The 16257-nt window shown below is 27.7% G+C and overlaps 1 protein-coding gene across 3 annotated transcripts; it reads left to right on the top strand.

Moving 5' to 3' along the window:
* Window positions 1-312: 312 nt before the first annotated feature.
* Window positions 313-11921, top strand: LOC100160219. Of its 3 annotated transcripts, none has more exons than XM_016806062.2 (17): window positions 326-895; window positions 2267-2319; window positions 3257-3571; window positions 3679-4066; window positions 4120-4257; window positions 4461-4604; window positions 4667-4863; window positions 5607-5994; window positions 6048-6188; window positions 6265-6408; window positions 6484-6680; window positions 7743-8130; window positions 8184-8321; window positions 9812-9955; window positions 10018-10148; window positions 10965-11062; window positions 11603-11747. In XM_016806062.2, the coding sequence occupies exons 1-17, from the start codon at window positions 845-847 to the stop codon at window positions 11737-11739; spliced, it is 3192 nt and encodes a 1063-aa protein (XP_016661551.1). In that variant the 5' UTR covers window positions 326-844; the 3' UTR covers window positions 11740-11747. The 3 variants fall into 3 exon arrangements, with proteins under 3 accessions (XP_029347379.1, XP_016661551.1, XP_001944158.2); XM_001944123.5 differs by having other exon boundaries at window positions 329-895; window positions 10965-11089; window positions 11603-11921; XM_029491519.1 differs by lacking the exons at window positions 10018-10148; window positions 10965-11062; window positions 11603-11747 and adding an exon at window positions 8997-9107 and having other exon boundaries at window positions 313-895; window positions 9812-9949.
* Window positions 11922-16257: the final 4336 nt, after the last annotated feature.

Raw genomic sequence — 16257 nt, 5'->3', positions numbered from 1 at the left:
ACTGACACACAGGTTTTTTTGTAGAATATCTTGTATTGTACTCTCTATTATATTGTAAACAGACAACAGTACTGTTTCAGATCATAATAATATAACGATCGTATAATAATTATGATGGATTCAGAATGCCCTTTATTACGTTGTGCGCCCGCATTCTTGATAACACTTGCTGCATTCATATTACACGTTATCACTTATCACTCCACTATTATATTATTATCATCATAGATAATACAATATTGTAATTATCCATGTATACTTATCGATATAGTGTACCTACCTATAATACCATAGACATAAATCATAATATTAATAAATTATATATTATAATAAATATTATAAATATTTAATATGTCTTTAATCTTTATCGCATTGTCGCATACTCGCATTCGGACGCATTTCTCACTCTCTCTACTATCACTGACTCACTCACCGACCGAACAAAGAGCAGCGGCCAATGGATAATAATGGAGAGAATTATTATTTATCATATTTGTAATTATTTTTTATTACTACTGCGTACACCGCGACGCCGCCGAAGCCGTATCGCACACACGGTCACGCATAGCAGTGGTGGTCAGTGGTCACGTACGAGTGTACGACGTATCACGTCGACGTCTGTTGTCAGTGGTCACGTACGACGTACTCACGTCGACGTCCGTGTGTACTAACAACTCCCTTGCTGTATACGCGTTAAGCGCACCGTCGCCATCGCCGAGGACTTCTCGTCGTTGTTTGACACCGACAACGCTTCCGCCATATAGCATATGCCACCCACCACCCGTTACTCAGACAAGCAAAAGCGACGACGAGTCATCAGCAAGACCACACACCCGACGCAGCAATGGACGACATTAAGGTCGAGGTGCTCTTTGAGAACGGCGCCTATTACGAGGTGAGTTCGCGTGGGGATTGTAAAGTGCTGACTGCCGCAATAGCGTCAGCCGGCGATTTCCCCGTAGAGTCGGCGGCGTGCGACTGGGTCTCCAGTCTCCACTCAGACCCAATTCGGACAAATATTTTTATCCACTTTTACACTTTTCGAAAGTTCTCCTCCTTTTTTGATGTTATTTAAAATTTTTAGTGAATTTTCACCGCCCCTTCGATGAATATTATAGGTACTTAATAATATTAGTATTAGCCATTAGGTATGCTTATTAATTTATCAAATTAACATTATACTCTGTCTCAAAAGTCAAAGTAAAATACATCGGTTCAGTGTACTTTTTTCCACTCATTATATGGGAGGTGCCCGCCACCAGACGGAAATGGGTTGCAGCTCGGTGAGTATTACACTTTTGGACAGAGTATATAAAAAACAGTTTTAATCGATCATTTAGACATTTTTGTTACAGTCTTATGACTGTAAAAATGGGAAGGAGACGTTTTTTTATATGAGTTTGACAGGGTGTCAGAACTCGGTTAATATTTAAACATAGACTTAATTAAAATTATATTTTAAATTTCATGGTAGTCAATTTGTTCTGAAAGGTTTTATTGGGACTCTATGTAGCTAAATAAATTAGTTGATTCAGCTCCATCATGTGGGGTACCTATCTACAGCATATGTCTATGAAGTTGGTCATGATTAACCGAGCACTGATGAAAATCGTTTTTAAAACTTGGCTATTTACCTAGATTGTTTTCAAATTGTTAAATCTCAAGACTAATATAACACACTTAACATGATTGTGGCAAACTTGATTCGTTTTGATTTACTTAAAATTCTTTTAAAGATCTTTTATAAGTACAACTAAATTGTACCAATAGATTTATTTATCCATATTTTTTACCAAAGATTAATTTTATTGACCCTAAATAAAGGATTATAATAAATGTAAGTAGCTACCTACTTGTAGTACACGTAACCACATAGTACCTATACTTGCTAATCAGAATTTCATCTGGAATTTCATATTACAAGTAGGAAAGTAGGAAATTAGTAAGAATTTCATCAGAATAGTACCTATGAAATGCCAAACATTTTAGCTACACACTTCATGATGAGTTCTGCACACTTTTTTCTCCTTCCACAGGTAATAACTGCCTTTGTGTGGTAAATACTCTCCGCCAGTCGCCAATTAGTATATACTATAATATTCTCTTTTGGAACGGAGTATATACTGATATATTATATTTTACCTAACATTTACCTGTTACCACTAAATTGGTTTAAGATCTGTAGATTCTTACAATTTTTTATGTACCTATTTAAAATTATTATTAATTTTTGAGAATGTTAATTAATTTAATTTATATATTTTAGGGCTTTGTTACGGGTGTAATGGAAAAAGAAGTTCTAGTTTCTTTCCCTAATAAGTGAGTATCTCTTATTTATATTTTATTATAATACTTTTTTTAAGCATTTTAATCAAAATTACAAGTAGTTAGGTACATAAACAATTAAGAACTTATGTTTGTTTTTTACCATGAATAATTAGTACCTATTTAAAAAGTAAGATTACCCTTAAAATAATCATGTCTTATTAAGTCAGGTTTTTATTAAATTATACAGTTACCTATATCAAAATAATTTTATTAGACTTTATACCTACTAATCCAAATATCTAATACCTAAAGTTGATTTTTTTTTTTTAAATAGCAACTACAAAATATATATGTAATAGGAAGTCAGTAGTACTACAGTAGTAGTAAAATAGTAGTAATAGTACCTAGTTCAATTTCAAAAATGTAAAGATGTTTGAATTTGTATACAAGTTTACTTTGCATCGGAAGCATATTTTTAATATTTATTTAATATATTTAATATTAAAAATTGACAAATTTATAAAATGTAAAATATTTATTCTCATCAAAATATTGCTACAATTGAAAAAATACTTCGACCGATGCAAAGTAAACATGTAAACCAATTCAAACATCTTTTAATTTTTTAAATTGAATAACTAGAAGTACCATATTTTTTGTCATTGGCTTTGGTCGTTATTCCAATGTTCAACGTGTATTAGACAAAGACAGAAAATCACTGCATCCAACAGCCTTAAATAGTATTTTTTAATTTGTTTGTTTTTCAATTTAACACTTCTTGATGGCTTCTGAATTGTTGAATTAGATTGATAAACAAATAAATACCTAAATAATACATTTTCAATTTTTTCAAAATTAATGGAAAGGAGCTTAGCTAATATTAACTATCTTCGATAGATGTTCACAAAATTAGGCAGTCCTTGATAATTTTAAAACATTAAATTATTAGTACCTTGCCAAATATTAATGCATATTTTATAATTTTTAGTTGGTATCCTGAAACTCAATTCAACCATGAAAATGTTCGACTCCCCTTGTCAGATGACCAATGTAGTACAGAGTTTATTGTTAATCAAGAAATAGAAGTAAAATTGGTCAGAGAACCTCATTATGGATGGATAAAGGCAGTGATAAAAATTATCAGTGGTAACCCGCCATCCCAGTTCGTTGTCCAATATTTCAACTCAACAGTTGTAGAAATAGTCTCTCCCGATAAAATAAGATGCAGTAACATAAATTCCCACATTAATGGAAATACATTTTACATGTTTGATATTGATGTACCTGAGGATGTCAGAGAAACGTGAGTATAACAAAAAAAAAATATATAAATACATATAATCAATTTTAATAGTTAAAATTCAACAGTTTTAAAAATATTTTGAATAATAACAATGTTAAATCTTTTAGTGCTAAAACCAATGGAATACACAAAGATTTTCAGAAAGCAATTGCCGCATCTCGAGTGTTCTATAATCCTGATAGATCCGTGTTGAGTGTTATATCTCGTTCACCATTGACCAGTAAAAGAGCATCGATGTTAGCCGACATGCACTTTAGAAACCTGAACCAAAATGTTACGGTGCTTATGAAAACTGGAAAATTAGCCAAGCAACTGAAAAATTCCAAGCAACAGTTTAAATCATCATCTTATACTGATGAATTTAATGTATGTAATAATCTCATTGGTTTGGCTATTGGTACTCGTGGCACTAATATCAAACGAGCTCGCAGGATTGACGGTATTACAAATATTGAATTAGATAAAAACACTGGTGTTTTTAAAATTTATGGAGAAGTAAGTTAGTTTTATTGTAGCTTAGTAAAAATATTTAATAACCTTGTTTTTAGAATAAAGACGCTGTAATGAAAGCTCGAGGAATTTTAGAGTATAAAAAAGAATTTCTACAAGTTCCTAGACATTTCATGGGAAAAGTAATTGGTAAAAATAGTAGAAACATCCAAGATATTGTTGACAAGAGCAGAGTGGTAAGTTAATTTATTTATGTATATATTATTTTTAATATTAGTAATTTGTCAAACACAATATTTTTTGCATTTAAAATGTGTCTCTTAATTAAGTATGTTATGTATTTTTTAAATCCCTAATATTATATAATTTTTAGATATTTAGTTATTGTTATTAGCATTTCAATTTAAAGAGTTTATATATATATATTTTTTTATTGTAGATTGAAGTAAAAATTGTAGGTGATGATGAGACACAACCCACCATTCCTCGCGAAGAGGGTCAAGTTCCTTTTATGTTTGTTGGCACGGTAGAAAGGATATCTAATGCTAAATTTTTGCTAGAATATCATTTAGAACGCCTTAAAGTATTTATTTAATCTTTTTATATGGGAATATATTTTAATTAATCAAAAATTTTTATTTTTAGAAACTTGAACCATTCAGTCAAGAAATAATTGGAATGAAGCAAGAATTATGTAGTAACTCACCATCCCAGTCTGTTGCCAAGTACTTCCACTCAACAGTTACAGAAATAGTCTCGCCTGATGAAATCAAACGCAGTGACAGTAATGGCGATACAAATTATACATTTGACATTCCTGTACCTGAAGATGTTAGAGAATTGTATGTATTACATTAAAAAAAAACCGATGTGGGTATACACGCCCATATACAAATGGTAGCTTTGGAAATTGTTTTATTGATCGATAAAATACAAATTTAACATATTATATTAATGTACAGCAGTAACGTTGTTACTATATACTGTACAAATATGGTATTTGAAGGGAGGTAATTCAAAATGTGGTATTGCCAAAAATTAAAATGTTCACAAATTAAGAAAAAATTTTAAATTACATGTATTAACAGTTTAAATAGGTTTATTCATATACTAAAACTGAAAAAAAAAATAATTAAAAGAGTCAAGAATATAATTTATATAAACTTGAGCACCAGCCACTCTACTTTCGTTTTCGTATTCCTCTCTACACTAAACAATATTTAAAAACAAATATAATATTATTAAAATAAATCTAATAATTGTTAATTACTCATTTAAGTATTCACTTTGGCTGTGTGTACTATCATACCTATGTATTTTAAAATACATATTAATACAATTTTATACTGTTTCAATAGTAGACCTATAATAATTTTCAAAAGTAATATCTAGGTAATCAAAAAACATATAAAATAATATAAATGATATTAAATATAATGTTGGATGAGATCGGGGGTTAGTTTAAACAGTTTTCTGACGCCTATGAAGTATTCACTTCAAAAGATATTTTACTATCAGTTTTAATAGTTAAACTTTAACACAGTTTTAAAAATATTTTAAATAATAACAATGTTAAATCTTTTAGTGCTAAAACCAATGGAATACACAAAGATTTTCAGAAAGCAATTGCCGCATCTCGAGTGTTCTATAATCCTGATAGATCCGTGTTGAGTGTTATATCTCGTTCACCATTGACCAGTGAAAGAGCATTGATGTTAGCCGACATGCACTTTAGAAACCTGAACCAAAATGTTATGGTGCTTATGAAAACTGGAAAATTAGCAAAGCAACTGAAAAATTCCAAACTACAGTTTACATCATCACCTTATACTGATGAATTTAATGTATGTAATAATCTCATTGGTTTGGCTATTGGTACTCGTGGCACAAATATCGAACAAGCTCGCAGGATTGACGGTATTACAAATATTGAATTAGATAAAAACACTGGTGTTTTTAAAATTTATGGAGAAGTAAGTTAGTTTTATTGTAGCTTAGTAAAAATATCTAATAATCTTGTTTTTAGAATAAAGACGCTGTAATGAAAGCTCGAGGAATTTTAGAGTATAAAGAAGAATTTCTTCAAGTTCCAAGACATTTCATGGGAAAAGTAATTGGTAAAAATATTAGTGACATCAAAGATAATATCATTGAGAACAGCGGAGTGGTGAGTTATTTTAGTTATTTCAGAGTTGTTTTAGTTATTTCAATTTACAGTTTATATATTTTTTTTCTTATTGTAGATTAAAATAAAAATTGTAGGTGATGATGAGACACAGTCTACCATTCCTCACGAAGACGGTCAAGTTCTTTTTATGGTTGTGGGCACGGTAGAAAGCATATCTAATGCTAAAGTTCTACTAGAATATCATTTAGAACACCTTAAAGTAATTATTATTATTATTATTATTTACTATTGTATTTTAGAATATTTTGAACTAATTAGAAATTTTTATATTTAGGAACGTGAACAAATTAGGAAAGAAATAATTAGAATTAAGCAAGTGTTATGTAGTAATCCACTATCCCAGTCGGTTGCCAAGTGTTTCAACTCAACAGCTACAGAAATATTTTTGTCTGATGAAATCAAATGTAGTGACATTAATGGCGATACATTTTATACCTTGGATATTCCTGTACCTGAAAATGTCAGAGAATTGTATGTATTACAAAAAAAAAAATAAATAAATATGGGTCAGTACGCACACCAGAAGTGAATATATGAATGAAAGCGTTAGAAGTTGTTTAATTGATTGATAAAATACAAATTTTACATATAATATTAATATATATTTTATGTACTGTAGCAACGTTGTTACTGTATACCGTACAAATATGGTAATTGAAGGGTGGTATTGTCAAAAATCAAAATGTTCACAAATTAAGAAAAACTATCACGTAAATTACATGTATCAATACTTTAAATAGGTTTAATCATATACTTAAACTGAATAGGTACTTGAAATATGTTTGTACCTACACTGCGGTATATAACACTTAACCTAAAATAACAATATGAATATTTTATTTTATTTTTATATATTTTTTGAATTATCTACTTAATAATTCATTATAGTTATTTACACTCTTAAATTTAAAACAAAATCTAATTAACACTTTAAAATATTATAAATTGGTAATGCCACGTTTTGAATTAATAAGAAATGAGGCCGATTACAGAATAACACAAGCAAATAAATTTTACCAAAGAATTTGATTGCGTCAATCATTCGTAATTAATGGAAGATTTATTTAATCCTGGCTTTAGTCTTTAGTGTGCCATAGTTTACAAGGTTTCAGTCGTTTTGAATTGACACAATAAGACACACAGTTTATGAATTGAATGTCAATTTTTAAATATATTTTGGTCATAGAATAGAATTATTCAATTTTAAACAAATTTTATTCCAGATATTATGAATTCCTCGTGTATTTTTGAATTGTCACCCTCCAATGACTGTACACCTGTTTACATCTGGCAGTAACTGCAAACTACATGGAGGCCACCTCTTTGCCAGAGCCACAGAATATATATTTAAACTAGAGCACCAGACGCTCTCACTATACTTACGTTTACGTATTCCTATCTACAAAAACAAATGTAACATTATTAATATAAATCTAAATGTTAAAAAATCCTTTAAGTATTCACTTCGGCTGTGTGTACTGATACACCCACATATTTTAAAATACTTATTTATATAATACTTTAATCTTTTAGTGCTACAATCGATGGTATCCACAATGATCTGCAAAAAGCAATTGGAGCGTTACGAGTGTTCTATAATCCTGATCATTCAGTGTTGAGTGTTATATCTTGTTCACCATTGACCAGTGAAAAGGCATTGATGTTAGCCGATATGCACTTTAGAAACCTTAACAAAAAGGTTATGTTACTTAAGAAAACTGAAGAGTTAGCCAAGCAACTAGAAAGCTCTAAGCTAAATATTACATCATCACTTTATACTGATGAATTTTATGTACTTAATGAACTTATGGGTTTGGCTATTGGAACTCGTGGCACTAATATCGAACGAGCTCGGGGGATTGACGGTATTAAAAATATTGAATTAAATAATCATACTGGCGTTTTTAAAATTTATGGAGATGTAAGTCTGTCTTATAGAACTTAAGTAAAAATATCTAATAATCTTTTTTTTAGAATCATTACGCTTTAAGGAAAGCTCGAAGAATTTTAGAATATAGAAAAGAATTTCTTCAAGTTCCTAGAGATTTCATTGGAGAAGTAATTGGTAAAAATGGTAGTAACATCAAAGATATCATTGAGAACAGCGAAGTGGTGAGTTATTTTATTTATCCTGATATTATTTTTAATATTAGTAATTTGGAAGACTCAATATTTATTGCATTTAACATTTTTCTTTTACTTGAACACAATGCTTTCCTATATAGCCTTTTAATTCATTGACTTTAAGAGATTGGAAACATTTTCCATTTTTAGAAATCGTACACAAAATATTACTTATTGCTAAAGAATCCTATAATTAAAAAAAATCATTATAATTTGTAGGCTGTAATAAAAAAAATAAATATTGTTTTAATTGTTTTGGATATACTGTAATATGATTTTAATGGTTTTATTATTAGTTGGGCTGCAACTTGTTTGCGCACAATCTATAATTTTTACCTGAGAAATCGGAACTCGTTTGCGCACACGGTTATATTAAATGTACAACTGGTGTGCGCACACGAAAATAATTTCATCTGATGTGGCCACTAATAATCATCGATAAAGAGTAGTGAAATATTATATTAAATTATCAAGTATTAAAATGCATTTTTAACCACACCTATGAATACATTCATAGACAGTCCTGACTTCTGAGCCCTTTAAGGGGGAAGGAAAATGTATGTGAGTAATTTAATAATTTACGTATTAATAAACAAATATTAATATGCAAGGTATTAAACTATTAAAGTCTAAAAGGTAACTGTGTGCAAACTATGTGTATAGTTACGGCTCAACTGTCTCCAAACGAGTGGTAGTTTTGTGCCCAAACAAGTGGTTTTTTCGGTATTTGTGCGCAAACCAGTACCGCCCATTAGTTGGTAGACTACTATACTAGTAAGTATAGTAGTTTAATCTAATTTTGATATTATATACAAATTAAATTAAAGTTTTTATTTAAATTATTAAATAATATGATTGATTGTCCAGAATTACTGCAAAATATAAATTTTAAAATAAATCCAATAAACTACCGATCCTCAAATTTATTCTACACAAAACATTTAACTAAAAATTATATGCAAAATTCTCCATCCAATATTTTAATGTCCGCAGGTAACTCAATAAAAAATATTGATTTTTTTTGTAATTCTTTAAATATGTTTATGGCAAATGTTTTAAGAAATACATAACAAATTAGGTACCTACTATAATAGTTCAATAGTAGCATAATAAAATATCTCATTTTTATTTCATCTTGTTTTTTATTTTATAAATTTAAATATTATAATGTATGATATTAATACCTATTTCTTCTTTTATTATTATTATAATTACTATTATTATTCTTATTGTTTATATTATTATTATTGTTATATATAAATCACCGAAAATGTACTTATATAATATATATTATATACATAATATTATTATAGAAAAAAAAAAACTATTTTGGAATTTATTTCCGTAATAAAGAAAATATTATTATTATTATTGTTATTTATGTCTTTTTGAAATAATATTATTTAATTTTTAGATGGTTAGTTATTGTTATTAGTATTTCAATTTAAACAGTTATATTTTTATTCTTGTTATTGTAGCACAGAATAGAAATTGATCGTGATAATGAACTACAACCTACCATTCCTTGTGAAGAGGGTCATGTTTGTTTTGTGATTGTTGGCACGGTCAAAAGCATTTCTAAGGCTAAAGCTCTAATAGAAAATTATTACGAACACCTTAAAGTATTTATTTAATCTGTTTATTCTAGAATATTTTTTGACTAATTAAAAATATTTATATTTAGGAACCTGAACAAATAAGAATGGAAGAACAAATGGGAATAGTGAAAGAATGGTTACATAGTATTCATAGTACTGTACCAGCTTACCAAGATACTGTGATACCTAATTATACGATGCAAAGGCAAATTGACCGGTATAATAGTACTACTATATATATATTTGCTGTGTTGTGAAAATGTATTTATTTATATTACTCGGCTATACATATAAATAGTTAGAAACAGGATAGGGGATATTTGGTCTTTCAACCATAAGGGCATTAAAATTGTATGGTCGAAACTCTCAAACACTGGCTGGACTTATTGTACTATTTTTATTGAAATAGTAATATTAAAATTAATTTTATACATATTTTATTTGTGCTTAAATTAACTTTTTTTATTGGCTTAATCCATAACAATTTTTAAGAGTTAAATTGTACACAATATAAATATAATTGACATGAATTGTTCAGGAGTTAACATTAATTAAGTGAGAGTTGTGTTTTCAAATGTTTAGTTTACTACAACTAAAAAATAAATGCAGATTGTTATTTGTTATAAGTATTGCTAATTTACAAAATACATTCAGTATATACTTAAGATATAAGTTCCAATATTAGGTAGATTTTTGGTTGACAAGCTATTAGTTTGTCTAAGTTATTTCTTCATATCAATCCATGAATATCAGACCAAGGTAAATAATAAACTAAAAGTTTATGGAAATATTTTGTTCTGACAGATCAACATTGAATGTTATTAAAATAAATTTTCATTATATTATAATAGTAAATTGAACAACCTTGTTTGCTATATTATTAATTTTTGTACTTGCTAAACATAAAATAATAGGTTCAAAACATTATGCGATTTTTCACAAATTTTTCATCTGCATCAATTGTGCAATAACTTTTTGGTCATCTGTTAAATATTTAACTATAACTATTGATAATTTGTTTTTATTTTTACAGTAACTTTAATGCTGACAGCGAAAACATGAATAGAGACCTGAGTAACTCTATGGGAAGAGAAAGTAGCAGACCTAGAGATACCTCAGGCCTTGATCGAGGTACAAAACATGTTTCTTATACAAAAGGTTAGTATTTATTATTGTAGACTAAAAAAAAATTTAATTTTTATAAATAAATAGGTTTCTTCAACAATATATTTTTTGAATATGGATATCGTTTTATTTTTGCAATACTGGAAAAAAATCCAAGTATTGACATTCCAATTCTCAATCTCTATGATCATTAACCAAAAACATTTTTTTTTTTTTAATAAAAGGTCTTCCAATAAATAAATTAATAAATTCCAATATCTAGCATATGCAAACTATGAAGACTATGGGAAATGTTAATAACCCAAATATCAAAGTTATTCTATTGTTTTAAATTATTTAAAACAATTTTACTAAATTACATTTCATTTCACATTTCATCATTATTACATTTTGTTTTAAATTAAACATTTTTTTTTCATAGTGTAATATTATTGATGATTTTGAAATAAATTACGTTGATAATGTTCAGTATATTACTTCTTTACTTGGCACCATAATTTTTTAATTCTTTTCACCATTTATTTAATTATTTTTTATTTTTATTAGAATCCAGCACTTCTAAATTTGTTGACACTCACAAAGATGTAAATTGGGTCCAACCAAACCAGTCATCGCGATCAATTATACCACCTTCAGATAAAGATAATACATGTGACCAGAGTAATTGGTGTACAATTTCTTGAAAAGAAAATTACAAAATAAATTGTTTAAGTTTTAAATAGTTTAATATAATGTTTTAATTTTTTAAACTACTATATTATATTTAATTTTAAAAATATCTAATATCTTAATATGCTATTAACTGTTTGTAACTTGGGCAAATTTAATAAATATACATTGTACATTATATTCAATAATGTTAATAGAGAATTTGTGTAATACTATATTAACCTAACCTATCGAAGCATATTTATACATCTTAATTTTGGACTTAAGTCTCAAGCTAACATAGTCAAGAACAAAACGATAATAGTATGACATACTAATGTACCACAATTTAAAATATACAGATTGCGCTTACACATGTGTTGGCAACACATTTAATTATTTAGATCAACTTTATGTTTGAAGTCAATTGTATAACATTTATAATAGACACTAAATGTAAATGAAAATTGAATACAACGTTCCTCGCATAAGTTGTTATAAAAGCAATTCAAAAATATTAAAAATAGTTTAAGATACTTAAACATAATTTTTTTTTACAAACATATATAAATTGCTCTATTTTTATTGCTAAGGATTGAACATTTATAACAAGGTTTCTTATATAAGTAGCACATATATACCATTACATATACCTATTAACTAGTTAATAGATCTTTGGTAGTTTATATTGTAATCAGAAAATCTAAAAAATATTATATATGTAAATATGTTGATATACAGTTTTATTTATAGACGTTGTTTTAAGCTCAAGTTTGGAAAAAATTAGATATGTACTATGTAGATACTAGCTATTAGTTGTTTTGATGTATTTTGCGCGCGAGGAGTATGGTGACAATAATTCTAGGACGTACCTTTTCATTCCCGATTCAATTAACATTTCTTCCCTCCCAAACGGGAAACCCCCTGACATCCTGGACAAAAAATTTAAAGTTTAATCATTAAATTATTATTATTGTTTATTAAACAATAATATACAATGCAAATCAATAAATGTACAAATTATTAAATTAATACTCTAATTAATATATAAATATAATTCAATAACACTTTCACATAACTTTAGTTTATCAATCATTATTCATTACCCATTTAATGGGTAATGAGTATGTAGTAGGTACTCTGTATGACTGACTCGATAATTTGTTCAGTTGAGCTATATATATATGTCACCTAATAACTAATAACTTAAATTTAAATATGTGAATTCAATGACTATTAAGATATTGTGTTTGCATAAATCATGAATAATATATTAATATTATTGTGATTGAAATAATTATATTTTCACCAAACGTCTCTACGTGTATGTTTAGCTAAAGGTTCTAATTCATCACCATTTCTCTTTTCTGTTAAATAATTATGGTAATTTTTGATACCTATCATTGTTGCACCATTTAGGTACCTGATAAATTATACTTATATATTGATAGTATATTAAAAGTTATGAAATTGAATAGAATATATTAATATATATTTTATATAGGTACCTATACAACATTAACTAACAAACCTGTTCACTAATTTGAAATTAGTTTTTTATTTTTTAATCAATTTTATGAAAATCCTGTGTACACCACTGGTATGACAAATCATGTATTGCAATAAAAATTATTGCAATTTAATTTCTAAACATATTACTAACAAAAACACAACAAAATATAATAATATTGCGCATTCATAATGCAGTATAATCTACAATATTGACTTAAACTATATAACACAATATTTAATAAAGTAGGTAATAATTCAATTTTTAATTAAAACTGTTTATGTTAGCATAGATCAAATTACATTTAAAATTAGAACTATAATTAATATATATTCTCAATACTTTGATCAATAATTTTTGTCAAAATTATCACAGAAAACAATACCTAACTTGAAAGTAAAATATTATAAAAAAAAAAATATTGATATGAAAATTCTTAAGACCGTTTTTCATTTAGGCAGGTAAATCATAGGTAAAATATATATTTACTTTTAATCTATATTATAGCAAAATATGATTTGATATTTCTTATTTAATATTATATCTAATAAATATTTGTTCTGCAATGACCCTACATTCGTGATCTTCTCCTAAAAATAAAAAATAAATAAAACAATATAATAATTTATAATTATTGTAATAATATAATGAATATAACATAAAAAATGTTTTTTACATGGACACATCAATTGAATATTTATAAGTGTAAAACGGATGTGGTACGAAACGTCGACAGGTTAAATGTGAAAATGTCGACAATAAAAATATCTACAGGCTAGAATGCCGACAATCGAAATATCGACAGATTAATCGCGTTATATCGCGTTATATCGACGTTATATCGCGGACATATTTTGTTGTCTCCGTCTTACAAGTGCGTGACATAGCAAATTTTACGCTCAGCAAGACACGTTCATCTCCGATGGTTTAAAAATTAGTGCGAATTGACCTCTCATGAAATTGAAAGTTAAGATTGTTATGTAGACAATGAAATAGACTTTTTATTATATTTTAATTTTAAAGCGAGTTATGAGTATTTTAAGATATTGTACAAACAGCTTACAATTTTCAAAATACACACAACTCACTTTAAAATTAAATTATATTAAAAAGCCTATGTCAGTATGTCATTGTCTAGATAATAATCTCACCTTTAAATTGTATAAGAAGTCAATTCGCTCTAATTTTTATACAAACGCTTTATGCTGAGCATAGAATAAGGAATAAGAAGTATGCTCAGTGGTAAGACTGCGCATATTTTTTTAAGGGACAATGTACAATTTATATAGGCAACCAATAATAAACACTAGACGACGTCACGAGTATACATTTAATCTTATGCAATGCAGTATGCACAAAAATACAAGGCGATGCACATGCGTGAGCTAGGACGAAAACACGGCTCGAGTTGATCATACTTCTTATTTCTGTGCTGCTGAGCGCCAAAGTTAGCTATGTTAGACTTGTAAGACGGAGACAACAAATGTCTCTGTAACGTCCCCTTAAGTAATAAAGAATAATTACAATTGGTAGGTACCTACGTACTAGAAGAAATATCAAATTACTGTTTTGATACATTTTAAAAATGAATATACTAACTACAAAAACTTTTTTTCTGTTATAGTGGAAGATACCGAAATTTGATAGCTGTAGGTACTTTCCCCAAACCCCCATGTGAAAACAATATCAGATAGTTTAAAATTTTGCTCATATACCTTGGAATGTCTGTTTAGTGAAAACTCTATGGCTTTTTCCGAGTAGCGCTATCATAGCAACCAGGAACACAACATTTATTGACAACATTAAATAAATAACGGACAAACAGATGAAATATAAATTCGTAAATTATAAAGCAATGTGCCAAAGTATACTTCAATAATCTAAAAATTGGTGGTTTAATGTAAAATTTAAAGAATATTGAAAAAATTTCAATAAAATTGTTTATTTTTATAAATTTAGGAAATTAGAAACAACTCAGTCTCTCTTTATGTAATCCTCATAAGTGCCTACTAATTAAAAAATGTAGTTTACTTTAAGTAGACTATTTTTTTTTTTACTGAGTTACCTTTTTATTTCTGAATTCTGATCGGAGCGATGAACGTAATGATTTTACAATGAGGTGTGTTTTAATTTTTTTATTATGTTATTATTATATATATTTGTTGTGTGTTTACACCACAAGTAGTCGAAATAATGCTTAGATTTTCAACTTCAGTATTTCTTCCGGTGGGAAAGAGAATCTAGTGGGTGCATTGGGGATGTCGAAATTTGGAATTCTCAGCAGTTTTCACAAGCGCCAGGAAAAACAAAACAAAATAATGAAAACTGGAATTTTTACGCAATACATTTTTAGACAAAAACGATTTTGGTTTTTGGTCACTCAAAAAAATTACTGTAGATACCTACATGGCTACATGTAATGTAATTTTTCACTTGGTGTTTATATTAGCAATTTCTATGCACCATACAATTTTCTGGGGTAAGGAAATTTCGAGTTTTATTAGCGTTTTCAAAATTATTGTCGATAAAATATTTTATGTTCGGTCAAAAAACTTGAAAATGTGATACAATACGTTCCTCTTAAGTTAGTGGAAGTTGAAAAAAAGTTGAGCGCAAATTCACAATATTTTTGTGAAATTTTGATTTGTTTTGAATTGTTTACGGACATTTTCAGTTTTTCAGACATTTTTTTAGTTTTTTTTTCTATGAATGTCAATAAAACGTTATTTGTTGAATAAAAAAGTGTAACAATTTAATACAGGGCTCCTGATATATATTTGCAATAGCAGTTTAAAAATAGGCACAATTTTATATAGGTACTTTTTGTATAAGCTTATAGAGTTCAATTTTTGACAAAATGTATCAAATTTCAAATTTAATAATTATTTTGTTGTTAAAATTTTATAAAATGTTTAACTTTTAAAGCTTAGGATTATAAACTTAAAACAGGTTCCACGTAAATAGGTTATATTTAAATTAATTTATTCACAATAATATCATCAAATATACTTAGTAATAACATAGGCGTCATGACCGTCTCCTC

Source organism: Acyrthosiphon pisum, chromosome X (genome assembly GCF_005508785.2).
Source record: "Acyrthosiphon pisum isolate AL4f chromosome X, pea_aphid_22Mar2018_4r6ur, whole genome shotgun sequence".
In the NCBI taxonomy this organism is placed as follows: domain Eukaryota; kingdom Metazoa; phylum Arthropoda; class Insecta; order Hemiptera; family Aphididae; genus Acyrthosiphon; species Acyrthosiphon pisum.
The sequence above is the reverse complement of the archived record's forward strand: the minus strand, read 5'-3'. Positions and strand labels throughout refer to the sequence as shown.